This window comes from Symphodus melops (assembly GCF_947650265.1).
Source record: "Symphodus melops genome assembly, chromosome: 18".
Classification (NCBI taxonomy): domain Eukaryota; kingdom Metazoa; phylum Chordata; class Actinopteri; order Labriformes; family Labridae; genus Symphodus; species Symphodus melops.
This window is the reverse complement of record NC_136708.1, coordinates 19,443,929-19,461,115: the sequence shown is the minus strand read 5'-3', so window position 1 is coordinate 19,461,115 and position 17,187 is coordinate 19,443,929. Positions and strand designations below refer to the sequence as shown.

The 17,187-nt window shown below is 42.7% G+C and overlaps 1 protein-coding gene across 1 annotated transcript; it reads left to right on the top strand.

Moving 5' to 3' along the window:
- The first annotated feature begins 5,161 nt into the window (after positions 1 to 5,161).
- Positions 5,162 to 16,311, top strand: prdm1b (PR domain containing 1b, with ZNF domain). The gene is made up of 7 exons (XM_079367854.1): positions 5,162 to 5,335; positions 5,672 to 5,991; positions 9,444 to 9,563; positions 10,915 to 11,155; positions 12,583 to 13,511; positions 13,631 to 13,759; positions 14,277 to 16,311. The coding sequence occupies exons 2-7, from the start codon at positions 5,821 to 5,823 to the stop codon at positions 14,850 to 14,852; spliced, it is 2,166 nt and encodes a 721-aa protein (XP_079223980.1). The 5' UTR covers positions 5,162 to 5,335; positions 5,672 to 5,820; the 3' UTR covers positions 14,853 to 16,311.
- Positions 16,312 to 17,187: the final 876 nt, after the last annotated feature.

Sequence of the window (17,187 nt, the reverse complement as noted above, 5' to 3'; positions counted from 1 at the left end):
ACAGACAGACAGACACACAAACACAGACAGACAGACACACACACACACACACACACACACACACACACACACACACACACACACACACACGTCGACAGGTATTTTTTTTAAACTGAAGTGTTCTTCCTGTCTTTTGAAAAATAATCCCAACCGCAGACGCTAACTCTCGAGCTGCACGACCAGAAAAAAAAGTAGTGTGCAGCAAATCAAGTTAAGACCTACCTTAAAATGTCGTGTTTACGAACTGTTACAACATTTTTTTTCTGGAAGAAATTCAAATGGATTTCCAAAGAAGCTAGAGACAGAAATAAAGGAAGTTATAAGGTTAGATTCTTTAGAGAGAAAACATTTTCGATCTTAAGACGGATAAAGAAAAAGGAGGATTTCAGTCGGGTTTTTTTTTTTTTTCACCCCCTCTAAAAACAACACAGCTCAGGGCAATGGCCTTTTCTAGAAGATTAAACATCAAGATTCAAGTATGCTTTAGTGTTTCAAATCATACCTGGATTATATACATTGACCCCTTTGACCTTGAGACGACATGCAGGATTTTTATTTCCGTATGTAAACATGATTGCTTCCATAAGCTGAAAAGCGGCTCTTATCTGTCATTTTATTGGTTTTAACACAGGCGCCTCTTCCAGGGAAATTTAGTTTCTCCTCTGAAGCAATTTTACAGGTCTAACGAGTTCTACACTATTCTGTACAGACAGATATGTAAACACAGGAAATGAATTGCGTTTCTTTTGAAGATGAATAAGGGTGCATCTTTTGAGGAAACATAACTCATTGTTTGATGAATAGAAAGTTCCCTGAAGACCAAATTACCAGCTGATCAGAATAAGGAGCACAACCACTTAAGACATCTACCCCATGAAACAAAACAAAGATGCCTCCAGGAAAACAACAGAGATGAAATTCCGTAATGTAATCTTACATATTTAAGGTTGAACCGGCGGGGTTAATCCTCCCGGTTAAAAAGGATCTGAGTGAAAACTAAGCTGGCCAGCGTCAGTAAACAACAAGCCGTTTTCATGTTTCTCTGGCTTCTTCCAATAGGTCGTCTACATCCTGGAGAAGTCGCCCCTAGCAACAACTACAGTACCACATAACAATGCATTATCTGACAAATAATCCTCTTTTTGTTTTCTGAAATCTGCTGCTCAGCTGTTTACTACAGCGGAGCGGGAAAAACACAGAGGGAGGGGAGCTCCGCTTGAATGAGAGGGATTGGGGGCACACTGGGAAATAAGAACGATTGAATGAGTAATGTAAACATTGTCATCGCCTCTCGCTTGATCAGCTGTAAAGAAACCATGTGCGCCGTCATCATGCTTCAGCGACTGGTGGGACTATTTCTACTTTCATTCTGACTGAAAGCAAGAAATAAAAACCTGCTAACCCTTGATCTGATAACACATTCACACACTGAAACCAGCACGCCAAAAAAGTTTCTACCACCTTTGCTCACTCTAATTGCATGTTGTAAACGCAGAACAATGTGTACTTTAGGCATAGTGTGTGAATAAGGACAGCATATCAGTTATGTGTTCTCAATTCAAATATGGTCGTTTTTCTATGTTCTGACTGTTGCAACATTTGACTGCTTCAAAAAAAAAAAGCTTGACTTCTACTTCTCCATAATGGTGTCTTCTACTTCTTCATTCTGGGCCTTTGGTTTTGGTTTTGATTGTGTGTGTGTGTGTGTGTGTGTGTGTGTGTGTGTGTGTGTGTGTGTGTGTCAGAAGGACTGTACACTTGTTTGATCTCTTGACTTTAACTCAATTCCATCGAAAAAGTTCAAACAAACGACAGCATGTGAATATTCACTGTCACAGTTATGCTGCAGCCTGTATGCCCTTGACATGACTTCCACATTGCTCTGAAGCTATGACGGTGACATTTGGTGAGATGGAAATTTCAGGCACTCCACATGTTGTCTTGAGTCACTTGTGCTTTTGGATTTGTTGCTTATTCGTAATGTGTCTCTCTCTGTTACCTGCCTCGGGACAACAGATGGAAATTAGCACCTCTGCTATAATCTGACATCTTTCACAGCTGTAATTCATTCATATGCACCGTCCCTAACAAATAAATAATAATAATATTCAACTACACATTTCCCGTTCTCCTAGCATACTATCACTCATAATTGTCATGAATGTACTTTTACACTCAAAATAGAGATTGTGAGTGTAGAATACTGTGAGTGTAAGCATAATGCTTGTGTTTCTTTTATTTCTTTCGGCATCCCTTCAGATAGAAAGAAGGTGTAAGCGTCAACATTCAAACATTAAAATTGCCCAAAGTGATTTCAGCAGTTATCCACTGAAGGATATTTTTTTTGTGCGTCCTAAGTCCTTCTCTGTGGACGGGCTGAAGCGCAAGAGTTTCCTTCCACTTAATTAAATCGTAGCTCTTCTCTTCCAATCTGTTTGGATTAATGCCACAATACAGTCGCTACACACACCTTCATGTGTTGGTTGCCCATTGGTTGAGGTACATCTGTAAAGGGGCTTAAGAGGAGGAATCAGTGGTTACTGATGGATAAACAATAGGATTATTTACTGTAGTTTATACTCCTAATTGCCCTATTTGTTATCTCAGTGGACGGGGAGGCCGTATATTTCAACTTTTATCACATTAACACTGGATACACTGCTGTCACTATGAAAACAGAGCGTGCTAAATGAAACGCAGCTGGAACTTTAATCATTCTATAAACTGGTTGTAATCATTTAACAGCTGTTATACCTCAAGTCTTTTAATACTGTTTGAGACATGTAAACTCAAAGTACATTAGCAGTAGTCAAAGTAGGTTTAAATTGATTTCAGAGGATGAGCCATCTTTTATTGGTGCTTTATTTTCCGAACCGATTTCATACTAAGCGGTTTGTTCTCAGTCTTTGCTATCCGTTACTTTCTTACAGCATACGTGTTACTTAACTTGAGATCAGGTGGAGCAGGTGGCAGCTTTCTTTTGCACTGTTCCTGACACTAAAGCGGACTCTTGCATGTCAACAGGTGCCCTTTTAGACAAGACTATTACAGAACACCGTCTCCAAAGCATTATCACGTCTCAGGTCACATCACTTTGTCCGATTTTCTCCGTCTCAGACAGCTTTCATAGAGCTGACCTCATGTCTTTCCTCCACTTATCCTTTCTGTCTGTCTGTTACCGTTATCTCCCTCCCTCCCTCCTAAGTCGAAGGCCTACTTCCCCTTTGCCCCCATCCTGTGGATGAAGTTTCCCTCCCTGAGAAAAGCGTGTCTGGAGCTATTTGACGACCTGGATGTGATGTGTGCCCAGGAGTGAGATGAGTCGACTCGCCTGCTATCCCGGAGTGCCGAGTCTTTAGCCTCTGAGCCCTGAGCCTGAGCCCAGACTGTCTGCAAATTAGAGAAATTAGCCCAGCCAGGCACAGGACAGTGAAAGAGCCCAAATCCCCCACCTCCCCTTCCTCTCTCCAACACACACACACACACACACACACACACACACACACACACAAACACACACACACACACACGTCTTCTACCACCAACACCACCATTAACCCCCACGCCACACTGGGCAGTAAAGCTGCACTCTTGGAATAGTAGTCTTGCCATATGGCAGCCAATTTACTACTTCAGCAGCCAAGTTTGGAAAGAAAGGGGAAGACGAAGAGGAGGAGGGGTAAATGATGAGTACAAATAAAGTTTAAATAAAGACATTTCAAAAACTATTTTAAGAAATAAAAACCATATTGAGTAGTTTCAAAAAGTTAAAATATATTGTAAAGTCTTTGGACTAATAATATGAGAACAACAGTCATCTTTTTCAGAAATGGATGTTTTAAATTTTCTTGTCAAAATGTGGAAAATCCAATTCTGCTTCATATTACATTGTGAAAGTTACCCAAATCTATTTTTTTTTTTTTTGCTTCTTTTATCTTTGTAATTTTTTACAAGCTTATACAACTTATTGACACTATTTAACTTTAAAAAAAAAAAAAAAAAGATTTTTTTTTATTTTAGGAATGAGGAATTAAATTGCTTTATTAATTTTGAAAAATGTCAACACTATTTGGTAGGTTATGTAACAGCAAATCCACTTGGGTAAAGATGCATGCTGAAGCTCGAGTTTAAACCTAAAATAAGAAATGAGCTGTTTTCAGAACAGTTATATGTATCAATATTGATAATTAGCCAGCATACTCCTTTCAGTCAGGTTATGTGTTTTCAAAGCTTTTCTGATAAAACACAAATATCACATCCTTTTTCTTTCTGTTTGCACACGTTTGGATGCCCCTTATAGAACAATCACACTCTCTTTCTACCCTCCATATGTTGTTTTAACTGCTCTCTCCTCTCCGGGCTATCTTTGCCCTGAGCTATATTCAGGTGAGGTGACCCAGAGCTCTATATAACTGCATGGTGTGTCTGAAAGTAACGGGGACGCCGAGCAGACAGGTGTCTAAGTCTCTTCCCTGCGTGCAGGGATGACCTGGCCTACATCTGTACCTGTGAATCGACACTAATCGGCACAGGGCACCTATATGTGTGTGTGTGTGTATGTGTGTGTGTACGTGTGTGTGTAAGACTACAAGACACTTACTATTTATATAATCTCATATGAATGTTGTTAATCTTGATTGGATAAAAAATATTGTAAAAAAACATACATGTGTGAACTACAGGATTTGTAAATGAAAAAAAAAAGAAAGAAAGAGGGTGTGTTTGTGTAGCAGGGGTTTGATTTAAAGATGTTCTTCAGTAACATGTAGGTCAAGGAGATACAGTGGCAGCAGATTGCTCATTAAGTGCCAAACCAAGCAAAAGTCTATGAGTGTGTTTTTCAGTGGCAACAGGCCAGCCATCTGCTCTTCTTTTATTCATTCATTAACATGTCTTCTTTGTGTGCGCATGGACGTGTGTGTGTGTGTGTGTGTGTGTGTGTGTGTGTGTGTGTGTACACATACGTAAGCATTCATCACAACAGCCACTTGCTGCTGGTCAAGTGTACAACGTCACTGATGTTGTTGTCCAAAACCAGCAGTTGTGTGTCAGATGGCTCAGTCACATGACCACAGCGGCCTCTGATTGGCTGGAGCGTTGAGCTAAAAAAGCTTGGCGCAATCCCGGTGCTCATGAGTTTCTGGTGTTGGTGACAAGAGTAACCACAGCAAGAGCGGATACCCAAAGGATCTATCTGAAAGGAATCGCAGAACAACAAACAACAACAACAACAACACACTGGGGAAAGAAGAGAGAGTGGAAAGAGGAGAAAGCTGAATCAAGGGATGACATAGCCAAAGACATGAGGATCCTACAGCTGAATGAATGTGTAAAAGTAAGTCTTGTTTTTTTTAAATTATGGCACAGGACGTAACAGAAATGGATAAATGACACAGAAAGAGCAGCATTGAAGAAGCTGATCCACTGGCCTTATTAAGAATGGCTGCGGAGGTTGAAGGCGAGTTCTGGGATGGTTGCCAGGAAGAGTGTCAATGAACTATGGTGTTTCATGAATGGAACCGGCTGCCTGAATAATGAATGAATAATAAGAGAAATTACTGAATTAAACAGCCAACTCTAGTAGCGCTTGGCAGATATGCATGTTTATCAAAGTAAAAAGGAAATCATTACCTTCGGTGGCACTAACATCTTTTCCACTCCTCTTTTTCAGGTCTTGAGCTTTAACCAGTGTTCCTAAGATAACGGACCTACTCAACCAAACCAAAGTACTTCTATACCAAAAAGCAACCTGAACCAAACCAAAGGCACCAAAAAGCTTGAATCCATCGCCTACCTTCGCTACATTTCACATTTGTCAAGATGAAGCTGGATAGCACACCTGGAGCCATGAGTGGGTGGAGGGAGTTGGACTTTGCCTTGAACTGCACCTACATTGTACCGGACCAGGTGTCGGACCCAAGCTTCAACCTACCCAAAGCCATGACATCAATCCCGCGTAACCTCACCTTCGAATACAGCACGGACAATGAGGTAAGAGCACTTTGGTTAACCCAGATAGTCCTCGCGTTAATAATATACACACCATTGAAGCGGCTACCAAGCAGCCATCTGATGCTCCAAACAGTTTATATCTGAATCCAGCAAATTGTAACTTGAAGCTTACTTCAGGTTTCTTGACGTCGCTGACGCTGATTGCAGAGTCTCCAGTTTTCTCTTCGATCTTGAACATATTCATTCTGTTGCATAACATTATGTTTGGCCATCTGCATTTGGGCTCTTGGAACAAAAGATCTGCTGACTAATGAGTTCTTCACATATACACTGGAGTGCTCAGTGTGTGTGTGTGTGTGTGTGTGTGTGTGTGTGTGTGTGTGTGTCAATGTAGAGTCCATTGACAGCTTGAGGTCAAGGGGCCTTTTTGGTCTTCTTTTATTATGTCACTGTAATGTTGCAGTCATTGCGCAACTCTTGCCTTCCACAAACAATAACACAAGCGGATACTCTTACTCAAGATAAAAGCAGATGTCAGTGACCTGCTGCTTATCTCATAAAGAGTTTCCCTCCTCTTTCTTTTTCCTTTCCTTCTTTCCAACTTATGTCCTCTCACACTCTCATGAGTCAGGAAGAGCGTTTGCAATGTCTCTGAGCCATGTCAGCTGACTGTTTGGAAATAACATCAGGTATGTGCCTGGGCATGACGCAGCATTTCAAAGAGGACAGTGAGAAATTGATCACCTTGAAAAGGAGGAGAAAAACAAAGATGTCGAACTTCTGCTGAAGTCGCTCTTGACGCCAAACACTCTGCTTGTGGTCAACTTGCGCTGCCCCCGTTCCTCTTTCTCGGGACCCAGACGACACTTTCAGCAGTTGTTCCTCTTCTCTCGCTCTCTATACTCTCACCTCACATCTTCCTCCTTCACTTCTGCAGCATGAAAAAAAAAAAAAAAAAAAAAAGCATGCAAACCTGAGGTGATAACGATCTCTTTGGGGGGTTATTTTTGAACCCAGTCGTTGTTTATTGGCTAGCTTGGACATCTTACCACAAAACTTAACGTGTAAAAGCGCTTGGTCTCAGATCAGACTTCTGAGAATGATATTTTAATGAGGAGTTACTCAAGATTCACGTGTAACACTTCATGGCAGGCACATGTGTGATGACAGGATTTTTACATAGGAAGTCCAAAATATCCGATAAAAGATGAGACATGAACACAAACACACCCACGCATGCTTGCCAATTGATCTGCTATGACTTAACTGGCTTGTGAGTTGCTTGCTTTCCTAAAGAATCCTTTGACTTAGTCTGGGAACTGTATTTCCTGTAACGCTCGTAACGACTGGCACTCCTTGTTTGGGTTTCACAGGATGGTGCCCACACATTACCACTCACCTTTAGGCACCGCTTAGAAAATTCCAGAGGAGAGGGATTCTTTTTTTTTCCACAGCTGAGTGTGTGTCAGTCAACAAGATGAGTCAAATTTGAAGTAGGGTGAATGGAAACAGAGGAGACAATCAATGCATTGGTCATACTCGAGCACATTTGGCTTCCAGCAGGAACGTTGTGCCATCTCTTATCTTCCAGTGAACCATGACACCTTTTTTTTGAACGCTCTTTTCCCGACACAGTCATTCATTCAAAGCTTTCAGGTAATTGGAAAGGAAGGGCTGGAAAAGGGGGTACGCGGCAGATGGGAGGTGTAACGGGTGCCAGGGAGCTGTGATAGAGGCAACGCAGGGGATAGGAGAAGCTGGAGGAGGTTGTGTGTGTCTGTGTGTGTGTGTGTGTGTGTGTGTGTGTGGGGGGGGGGGGGGGGGGGGGGGGATTTAGGTTAAAACCAGATGATTAACTTTCGTTGGGGCCAGGCAGCCGGCCAGGCAGCCAGCTAGGCATCAGGCCTCGACCTGGCAGGCGCACGTGCTTGTCCAAGAGGGTTAAGAAAAGACGAAGGATTTGGGGGGGGAAGGGAAGGAGAAAAAAAGGAGGGCGTTCAGGAGTGTGATAGCGTGGGTTCACTTAAGAGCGCCCATCGTCTTTTCTTCCGCTCTCTAACACCCCCCCCCCCCCCCCCCCCCCCCCCCCCCCCCTCCTCACCCCCCCCACACCGCCTGCCTCTTCCTCCCAACCTGGCTAAACTGAGCGGTTAAGAAGCAGAGGCAGCCACAGCGATTCGTTAGTCACGCAACACCAGAAAAGCACAATGTCGCTGTCACACTAGTTCATCGCATCCGGGAATCACCTCAGCTGCCTCGACACACACACACACACACACACACACACACACACACACACACACACACACACACACACTCCTGCTGCCCCCTGTGACCTGTTCTTCTAATTAAGTACTTATGCATCGTTCACAAAATCCTACTCCACATTTCAAATTGGAGTTGATAAACGCAAAGTGTCCAGTGTTTATTGTCGAAGTTTTTTAAGGTTTGTACTTAACAGAAGAGGACATGCAAATCCCCCTGACGGCAAACTTGAAAGATAATATCCTCCATGGCAGGAATACGCAAGTGTATTTAAAAATGGGGTTGTTGGGTGGGGAGGGGGGTATTTAAGGATTGAACACAAAGCTCCTCAAGACACTGAGGCTGTGTGTGTGCCACAGATGCTAACGCCTGATGGCGTGTGTTTGGGTGTGTTGAGTAGGGATGACCCCAAGCCTCAGCACTTTCTATGAAAGTGTAAAAAAAAAAAAAAAAAAAAAATCCTGAAGCTGTTCTGCTCAATAAAAAGGACACAGACATATCCTGTTGGTCCTCACGAAGCAAGCATAGTTTTAGTTACACAATGCCTTTTTTAAATTTATTTTTTAAAAACTTCGTTTTAAGAAAAGGCCAGAAATGACTCATTGACCATTCCGAAGTGTAATGTTTTCAATTATATGGACAAGCCTTGAATCATTGACAAAGGTTGAACTCCTTTCCTCATCCACAGTCTGTGTCCTCAAGGGTGAGCAAAATCAGCAACATCCTCTCATACTTCACACTGTCCTCACTCTGTGATTCATGAATCAAAGTGTAGGATTCGTCTTCTGTGCATTTGAAAACACTTTTAGATTTTTGTAAATCCCTGACGACACCAGGTGACACGGCTTCTTCTTCTTCTTCTCTCTCCGGTGTTTTATGAGGGCAGCGGGTCAGAGATCAGTGGAGTAGGTCAGAGAAAGTGTAATGCTCTTTATTCGTTTAACTCATTAGTGTGAAAAGTGTGTCACCTTGTAGGTTTTAGCGTGGCTCAGGATTGTCTGGGTCAACGTGACAACACAAACGACTTGGACTTTATTAACACGGAAACACAGGCGAGGGATATATTTGGAACAAGAGGGCCAACGGTTCCGTAACGAGTCTTAAAAGATCATCTTTCGTGTGCCTGATGATGCGTCCTCTGGGGACTGACTTTATCTTCAAAACTGAAAGAGGACACCATGAGAAAGTGACTCCAAAACTAATGAAGTGTTTGGTCTGTGTTCCAGGTGACGGGTGTTTTTAGCAAAGAATACATCCCTCAGGGGACTCGCTTTGGCCCCCTGCAAGGAGACATCTACACCAAAGACAACGTTCCCAAACAGGCCAACAGGAAATACTTCTGGAGGGTAAGGAAATCAATCAAATGCATTTACACACATGTAAAATACTGTATATCCATACACATGTACTGTGGTGCTGCTAAAACACATTCTTTAAAATGTATATGTTGTGAAATAACAATGCAAATAGTTTCAATGTGTCTTTGACATGTTTCCTCTGCTCGGCTCCTTTTCATACAAAATAATAAATCAGTTGCTCAGATACAGAAGTTTCACATCAAGTCCTGTGTTTGTACGTAAATAAGGAAACAAAAAGGCTTTCACACGGACTGCAGGAGTTTTGGTCAAACTTTTAGAGGAAGTTGTCGAGCCTGTTGGCACGTAACAATGGACTGATGCTTACGCAGTCATCAGAGCCTTACCGGCACTCAGGTCATGCATACAACATGTGTCACATACACAAAGGAAGGGACAATCCTCGTCTTCCCGCCCCCCCCCCCCTTCAAACCTTCTGGCTGTAGTTTATCTTCTTCTGTCTGGTCAGTAAATTGCCACTTGTGTCACTCAGGAAATTTTCTTATCTGCTGAGTCAATTCCCAAAAAGGATTTTCTCCTGTCGCCTTCCGGTTGTGTTTCCTGTAAACCTGTGCAAAGGGGTGTTACTGCCGAGCTGCAAGAGTGAAAGTCTGACGTTGCGCTGGAGTAATTATGCCACCACAGGTGTGGGAGGAGAACGGACGTGCTGCCAGCTGCATGCCTTGTATCTATTTATTTTTTTTGGCAGTCTGCCTGAAACCTGTCAAGCAGCCGTCAATTCCATTTTCCTTTCCAAATACATGTTTTTGTGTGTGTGAAGGACATGCTCCTGCTTGAATCTACCGCCGTCATGTATTCTAAGAAGTTCACTGCAAGGCAGAAACGACACTGAGCGAGAAAGAAAGAGAAAATAAATTGAGGAAGGAAAAGGGAGAGTGAGAGGGGGCAGTGACTGTGAGCCACGCCTCCAAGCTTTAAATAAAGTGACAGCACGGGCATAAACACACACAACAGTCAAACCCTCAAGACACACAGAGAGCAGAACAGACTAATATATCTCAACCTATTACTGAGGAGGATTAAGGATATTTAACTGTACATGGCAGAGGTGATTATTTTCACATTTTAAAATTACCCAAAAATTGAACATAAAAAAAAAATGTTTGGATTGTTTTATTGAGATTTTGATCAAACTGATTTTTAAATACTTTTATGAAATTGATCCTCTTTTGTATTGGCTCGCATGTGCTCTGATAATATAAGGCTCTACTTAATTTAAATTGTGTACACTAAATATTACATTTAAATATTACATTAAAACATAACATTATGATGAGCATTCAACGAGTTGTTTTAAATGTCCTTTTTCCTTCCTCTGCAGATATACAGCGGCGGGCAACTCCAAAATTTCATCGACGGCTACGATGTGCACAGAAGCAACTGGATGCGCTACGTCAACCCAGCCCGCTCTGCTGCCGAGCAGAACCTGGTGGCCTGTCAAAACGGCAGAGACATCTACTTTTACACCATCCGACCGGTGGAGCCCAATCAGGAGCTGCTAGTGTGGTACAGCCAGGAGTTTGCGCAGAGGCTCTGCAGTCAACAAGTGGACATCAAACAGAGTGAGTGCAACAGGAGCCGATTTGTTGTGTTTGTCCTTTTTAACAGACTCATAGATTTATTGTAATTTTGACACGCAATGGAAGTTGTGCCCTTGACTCACTTATTTTTTTATCTTTCACAAACAATCAAAAGCATCTCTTCGGACAGATTGGAGGGAAAGGACAGATTATCAGCTGTTTGCGAGTGAGGCAGCACAGAGAATAAGATAAAGATCTGGGGGTGATAAAATGACGACTACACAAAGTATGCATCAGTCGAGTCACGAGTCAAAGCCAATAAAGACGCAGTACGCTCTTCATGTTGATCTGATGTTATCTTTTATCAGCAGTCAAGTTGGCCTGATGCTATTTGATCCGATGGTTTACGGAAAACGTCAGAATATTCATGTGACATCATGGGGAATTCACTCACGTAGACAAAACAAATCTCAGTATTCCAAGAGTTGTGGTAAATGACGTAAGTATTTAAGGAAAGAGGAGAAGTGGAAGGAGAATAATGGCAGGTCAAAGTACCTTTGTGAGTCATTTGTTGTCAGCTATTAGTAGAACAGCAAGTCATGCCCTCATCACCCTGAACCATTCTCTGCTGCCACAGAGTCTGGTGACTCATGCCAACTGGATACACAAGATGCGTTGCAATTCACCTTGGTGACTAAGGCATCGTTTCGTCTGCTTAAAAGATCACAAAAGCTTTTATCTTTATGAACAAGTCTGGCATTGCTTATTGTTGTGTTGTTGGTTTGATTTTCAAAGTGTTCACAAAAAAACAAGCAGTTCAGGGAGTTGTTCTTGCAGATGGGTAGGAAGCGCTCGAATGCAGAGGTCATTTTTTAATGCAGCATAAAGGTGATGTGATAAAATCCTTTTCGTAACAGATGCCTTTAGGTCATTCAAACCCTGCAGTTATAGGTGCAGATCATGTACATCCCTCTAATGCGATCGTGATAAACGCAGTTGAAAGACATCACAAGGCGATGGATATCCAGTAATGATGACAAAGGCTTTCTCATAAAAAGATAGAGAAGGGGAGGGAAAAGGAAGAGATGTGTCATGTTTCACGTGGTCAGTATGGTATGACAGCTATACCAAGAAAAAGTTTCACAAAAGAAACTCGGAATTGGTTTACAGCTTCTCATACATGAAATGTCGCAGGGACTCCCACACCCTCAACCACCAACCTACTCTCTCACACTCAAATCACTACTGCTACTGACAAACAGAAACCTTCACTGTATGATTTTACAAGTGAAGTCAAAACTGAAACTACTATCATTTACCATAAGAGGGAGTGACATCTGTGGGCGGCATGTTGTCAGGGACTCTGACTGATCTATACATGAGAGAGATATTTTACACATGGGCTCAATATTGTTCTTTCTTTCAAGACCTGGGACAAAACTCATCATTTTCAATGTCTTGTCTTCCAGAATACGCTCGCTCTGAGGAAGAACATGAGCCAGAGTACACCAAGCAGCACCTACCTCAGCAGACGTGGCTCAAAGAGAGAGCAAAAGAAGTGAAAGAGGAAAGGGACGAAGACGGAGAGGAGAAGATCGACGTGGAGATGTTAGAGCGAGACACGCCGCCCGATACACCCGATGACCAAATCATGGACTTCAGTAAAAAGGTTGAGAAGGAGGAGCCGAGCGACAGAGAGCCAGAAGACCAGGGAATCATTCCTTCCCCTCGGCCTGATCGCAGAGAGCCCAGCTCGGGTCTCAATCACCAATACTTACCCGATCACCATCCTTCAATCCAGTCTTCCCAGAGAAGTCTTCCTCTTCACCTTCACGGCCTCTATGGGCACAGGGAGGGCCTCGTTTCATCTTACCCTCTGTACCCGCAGTCCAGATCCCTCCAGCCTGCCTACCAGCTTCTTCCACCTTTCAGCTCACACTATCCTCGCCTCCTTCTCCCCTCCTATTCTCCTCCCTTTCCCGGTATGCTGCCCTCAAGGGGATCCCTCCAATACAGCAGCTATCTGGGTACAGATGGTCTCCCATATCCACCCATTGGACAACCCAATCTTCTTCCAGTGTCCATCCCGTACCCTCCGTCTTCACAAGGGGGTCTGAAAGAACTAACGCCAAATGTGTCACCACCACGAGGCGCTCCGCTTACCCCAGAGCTCTCTCCCGTCCCCAAGCCCAGCAGTCAGCATCAGTCGCCGGAGCAGTCTCCCTCTGGTTGTGAAGAGGCCATGAATCTAAGCCTGGCTACGACCAAAACCAGCACAGCGCCACGCAACGGCCCTGGGCACAAATCCCTGCCCTACCCATTGAAGAAGCAGAACGGAAAGATCAAGTATGAATGTAATATCTGCTCCAAGACTTTCGGACAGCTCTCGAACCTCAAGGTACAACTTCATCTCCTGTCTTTTGTGTTTGTAATTTAATTGAATGGTTTCCAATCTTTCCATTTTACCAATCCACACGAAACTCATCGATTGTCTCGTATGATCTCTGTCGCTTCCAGGTCCATCTCCGAGTGCACAGCGGTGAGAGACCGTTCCAGTGCAACCTATGCAAAAAGAGCTTCACTCAGCTGGCCCACCTCCAGAAACATCACCTGGTCCACACAGGGGAGAAACCTCATGAGTGTCAGGTGTGTTAAAAAAAAAAACCTAACCAAACCTAAGCTTCATAAAAGCTCTTAACTGGCCTTGCGATGACAATGATGTAGAATCAAAAGCATAACAAAGGAAAGTAAACACTGTATCCAAAATACACCACCTTCTTTCTGACTCACAAACCTTTCTGGTAATTCAGATACTGATTTATTTTCATCGAGCCACTACCCACCTAGTCATGTCACCGCATCTTCAGGCTTTTGTTTGCTAGTGTGACTTTGCGGGCGTGAGTGAAGTGAGGACAAACAAAACTGGTCTTACAGTGAATGAATGAAGAATTGTAGTCCTCGATGATTAATGAAAGTGCTTCCAAAAACTGGAATTACTTGGTCAACCCTGATACCACACAGCCAAATTCATTACAATGACATCCTACTGCCCTGCCAAGTTTTTCCGGAATGTCCTTATAATCCCTACCTAGTTTCTTGACATGACTTAACAGTCATATGATCTTCAATAACAAGTGGTAACCTTGCATTTCGTGCTTTTCAGGTGTGTCACAAACGCTTCAGCAGCACCAGCAACCTGAAAACACACCTGCGACTCCACTCTGGGGAAAAACCTTACCAGTGCAAGCTGTGCAACACCAAGTTCACCCAGTACATCCACCTCAAACTGCACCGTCGCCTTCACAGCAGCCGCGATCGCCCCTACCGCTGCCAGCTCTGCGCCCAGACCTTCTTCCACCGCTTCTCCCTGCGCATACACCAGTGCAGCTGCTGCCTGGCCAACTCCAACGCACCCACAAACATACACATGAAAGAGATGGTGGAGAGGTTTGACGCCAGCCAAGAGGCCGACACACTCACGGAGATGGCGTCGGCAGTGCAGGTGGAGGAAGCTGTCGAGCACTGGTTGTCTCGTACATTGGAAGGAGAAGGGAAGGAGGACCAGAAGGAGGCCACCATACTGCTAAAAGCTCTGACAGCGGCCATTAATGCACCGACAATACAAATGAGCCAATCAGCTCTACCTTCGTCACACCACAGCCCTTCACCGTCCTATCAGGAGAGGGCCAGCGTCGTTCACCTCCACAAACGGCCAACTGTGAAGACAGAAGGACAGTGAGAGCGAACTGAGGGAAGGGCAAATAAATCAAAAGGACATACAGCATATCATCAACCAAGAAAACAGACGTCGCCAAATAAAGCTTCCCTTATCGTCCCTGAAAGACACAAGGGAAGCTTGAACTTCCACAATCCAATGAGCGTGGCACCAAAATAAGAGCATTCCAAAGACTGAGCAAGGGGATTCAGTGATTGTACTTACTCCCAGTCAATGAAAAAAAGAAAAACCAAAACAGGGAGGATTTTTGTTAAACTGTGAAGTGTTATTACTTTGTTCACTCAGGTAGAGAGAACCTTTTTTTTTGTGCTTTAACTTATTACCTTTTTTTTTTTTTTTTTTTTTTTAAATTTGAGTCGTCTTTTATTTATTTAGCTGTATCATAGTGTGTTATCGTTGTGTTGATATTTCCGAGGAAGGCGAATCCTCTTGGGAAAACCAAAAATGGACTCAGGAAAAAAATAACGTGTCACAAAACCTGTCGTCACTTGTCGTTCTGTGCATTGTTGTACTTTGTATGTCTGAGCTTTGGGTGTGTGTAATGAGTGGAACTTCTTATCTGTATGACACAAACCTCCTCTCCACTCCTTACTTACTGTCATGCAACTATTTTATTTATTTAAGTTAAAAAAAAAGGGAAATCAGGTAACTTAAACTGTGTGTTACTATGAAATTGCCAAAATTACAACAGAAAATTTGTACAGTATCGCGGTTTTTGGATTATTCATTCTTACATTAGAGGCTCAGAGGATGTTGTGACAAATCATTCTCATCATCATCTCACAGCTCATTTAACTGTAAAGTATCACAGATGCACTGTGCTGGATAAAACCAAACAACACCAAAAGGAAAAAACAACAACACCATATGTTTATTGTATTCTAGCATTACAATGAAGTATGTTCAAGATCCTCTGGAAAAAAAAGGGTTTTCTTTTTTCTTTCTCACTGCACTCTTCTACTGTTTTAATGTCAAATCTCACATGCTGATAAACTCAGTTTTTCACCAAGTAGATTTTTACAGGATTCATGTGTGTTTCCATACTGTCTTACAAAGCTTTACTGTTAATGTTTGTGAACCGGAGCTGCATCCAAATCTAACTTTAGACACCAGAACCTCATTATTCAGCGCCGGACAACAACGAGTAGCAACTACGTTTTCTATCATCGTTCTTATTTTTGCTCGGTAACACTGGATGAAAAATAATGTCGCTGGATCTGTGTGCTCACTGTTTGAGCCGAACCCAGAAGGCAGGAAATGATCTTGAACATGAAACTACTGAGCCAGTATTGTACTTATTTTTACATGTCGTAGCTCTTTTTCCTCTTGCAAATTGTTTGTCTGCGTAGTTTATTTTTCTGAAACAGGTTATGAGATGTTAAGAATTTATATGTGAGAGACTATTTTGATTAAACTTTTATATTCAAACGATGTAGCATATTAAAGATATTGTTTCTACATACATGAAGTGTGGTGTGTGCTCTTTTACATGCGTTATAAGAAGATGTCAGAAGCAGGGCTGAACGATGTTGTGATGCGTACGCCGCAGGTCCGGACATGTTTTGTCAATCATGTGACCCAAGGTATGTCACGCTTACACGTATGGAGTCAGTGAGTCACTGCATGTAAAATGTAGACATACAGGTAAGCCGTCACAGATATTCAGAAGGACGCTCGAGGCAGTTGTCATTTATGCATAGTTCAGAATCAGAGTGTTCCTTCTCCCAGGTGAGTCTTTGTTAATGCCGTGGCCTTTTTTACTGACCTTTAAGGGTTGTTAACTGAGCGGATGTGCCGCTGAGTCTTTACTTTTAGCAGCTAAACAAGAGGGTAGAAATCAGGACGCACACAGTTAAGCGTCATGTGAGACAAAGGCAGCTCAAGATGTTTCACTCAGGAGTCTCATATTCCCGTCAAGGAAACATGAAACTCGAAGGAAGCTCCTCCTGTTCTCTCTCGCCACAATTGTTGTCTACTTGTCTGTCAGCGTCAGAGTTGCTGCAGAGATCTGGACTCAGTGTGAGATGAAAGAAGGACAGGGTTTAGATTTGAAATAAGAAGTGACATTAGGACAACAAAATATATTAATTGTGAATATTTGATTACATTTTTTTTTGATGTACATAAAAAAGACATTATATTTATCTGGTAACATTTCCTTCCATGGGTTTGGAAATATATATCGCAGGAAAAAAAAGAAAATCAAATTTTTGCCAACATGGTTCGGCCCTACATTTAATGTGAAGCGCTGCACTATTTCAAACTATGTGACTTGGAGTCGCGGAGAGATTCCATATTGAAACCTCAAAGCAAAATGCTGCTGCTTTAGTGAGTTTCA

What these genes read in the sequence shown, in the direction of transcription:
- prdm1b (XM_079367854.1), top strand. Translation starts at nt 5,821, where the DNA reads ATGAAGCTGGATAGCACACCTGGAGCCATGAGTGGGTGGAGGGAGTTG. An exon ending in ACAAGTGGACATCAAACAGA is followed by an intron (nt 11,156 to 12,582) that starts GTGAGTGCAACA and finishes CTTGTCTTCCAG; the next exon opens with AATACGCTCGCTCTGAGGAA. An exon ending in GACAGCTCTCGAACCTCAAG is followed by an intron (nt 13,512 to 13,630) that starts GTACAACTTCAT and finishes TGTCGCTTCCAG; the next exon opens with GTCCATCTCCGAGTGCACAG.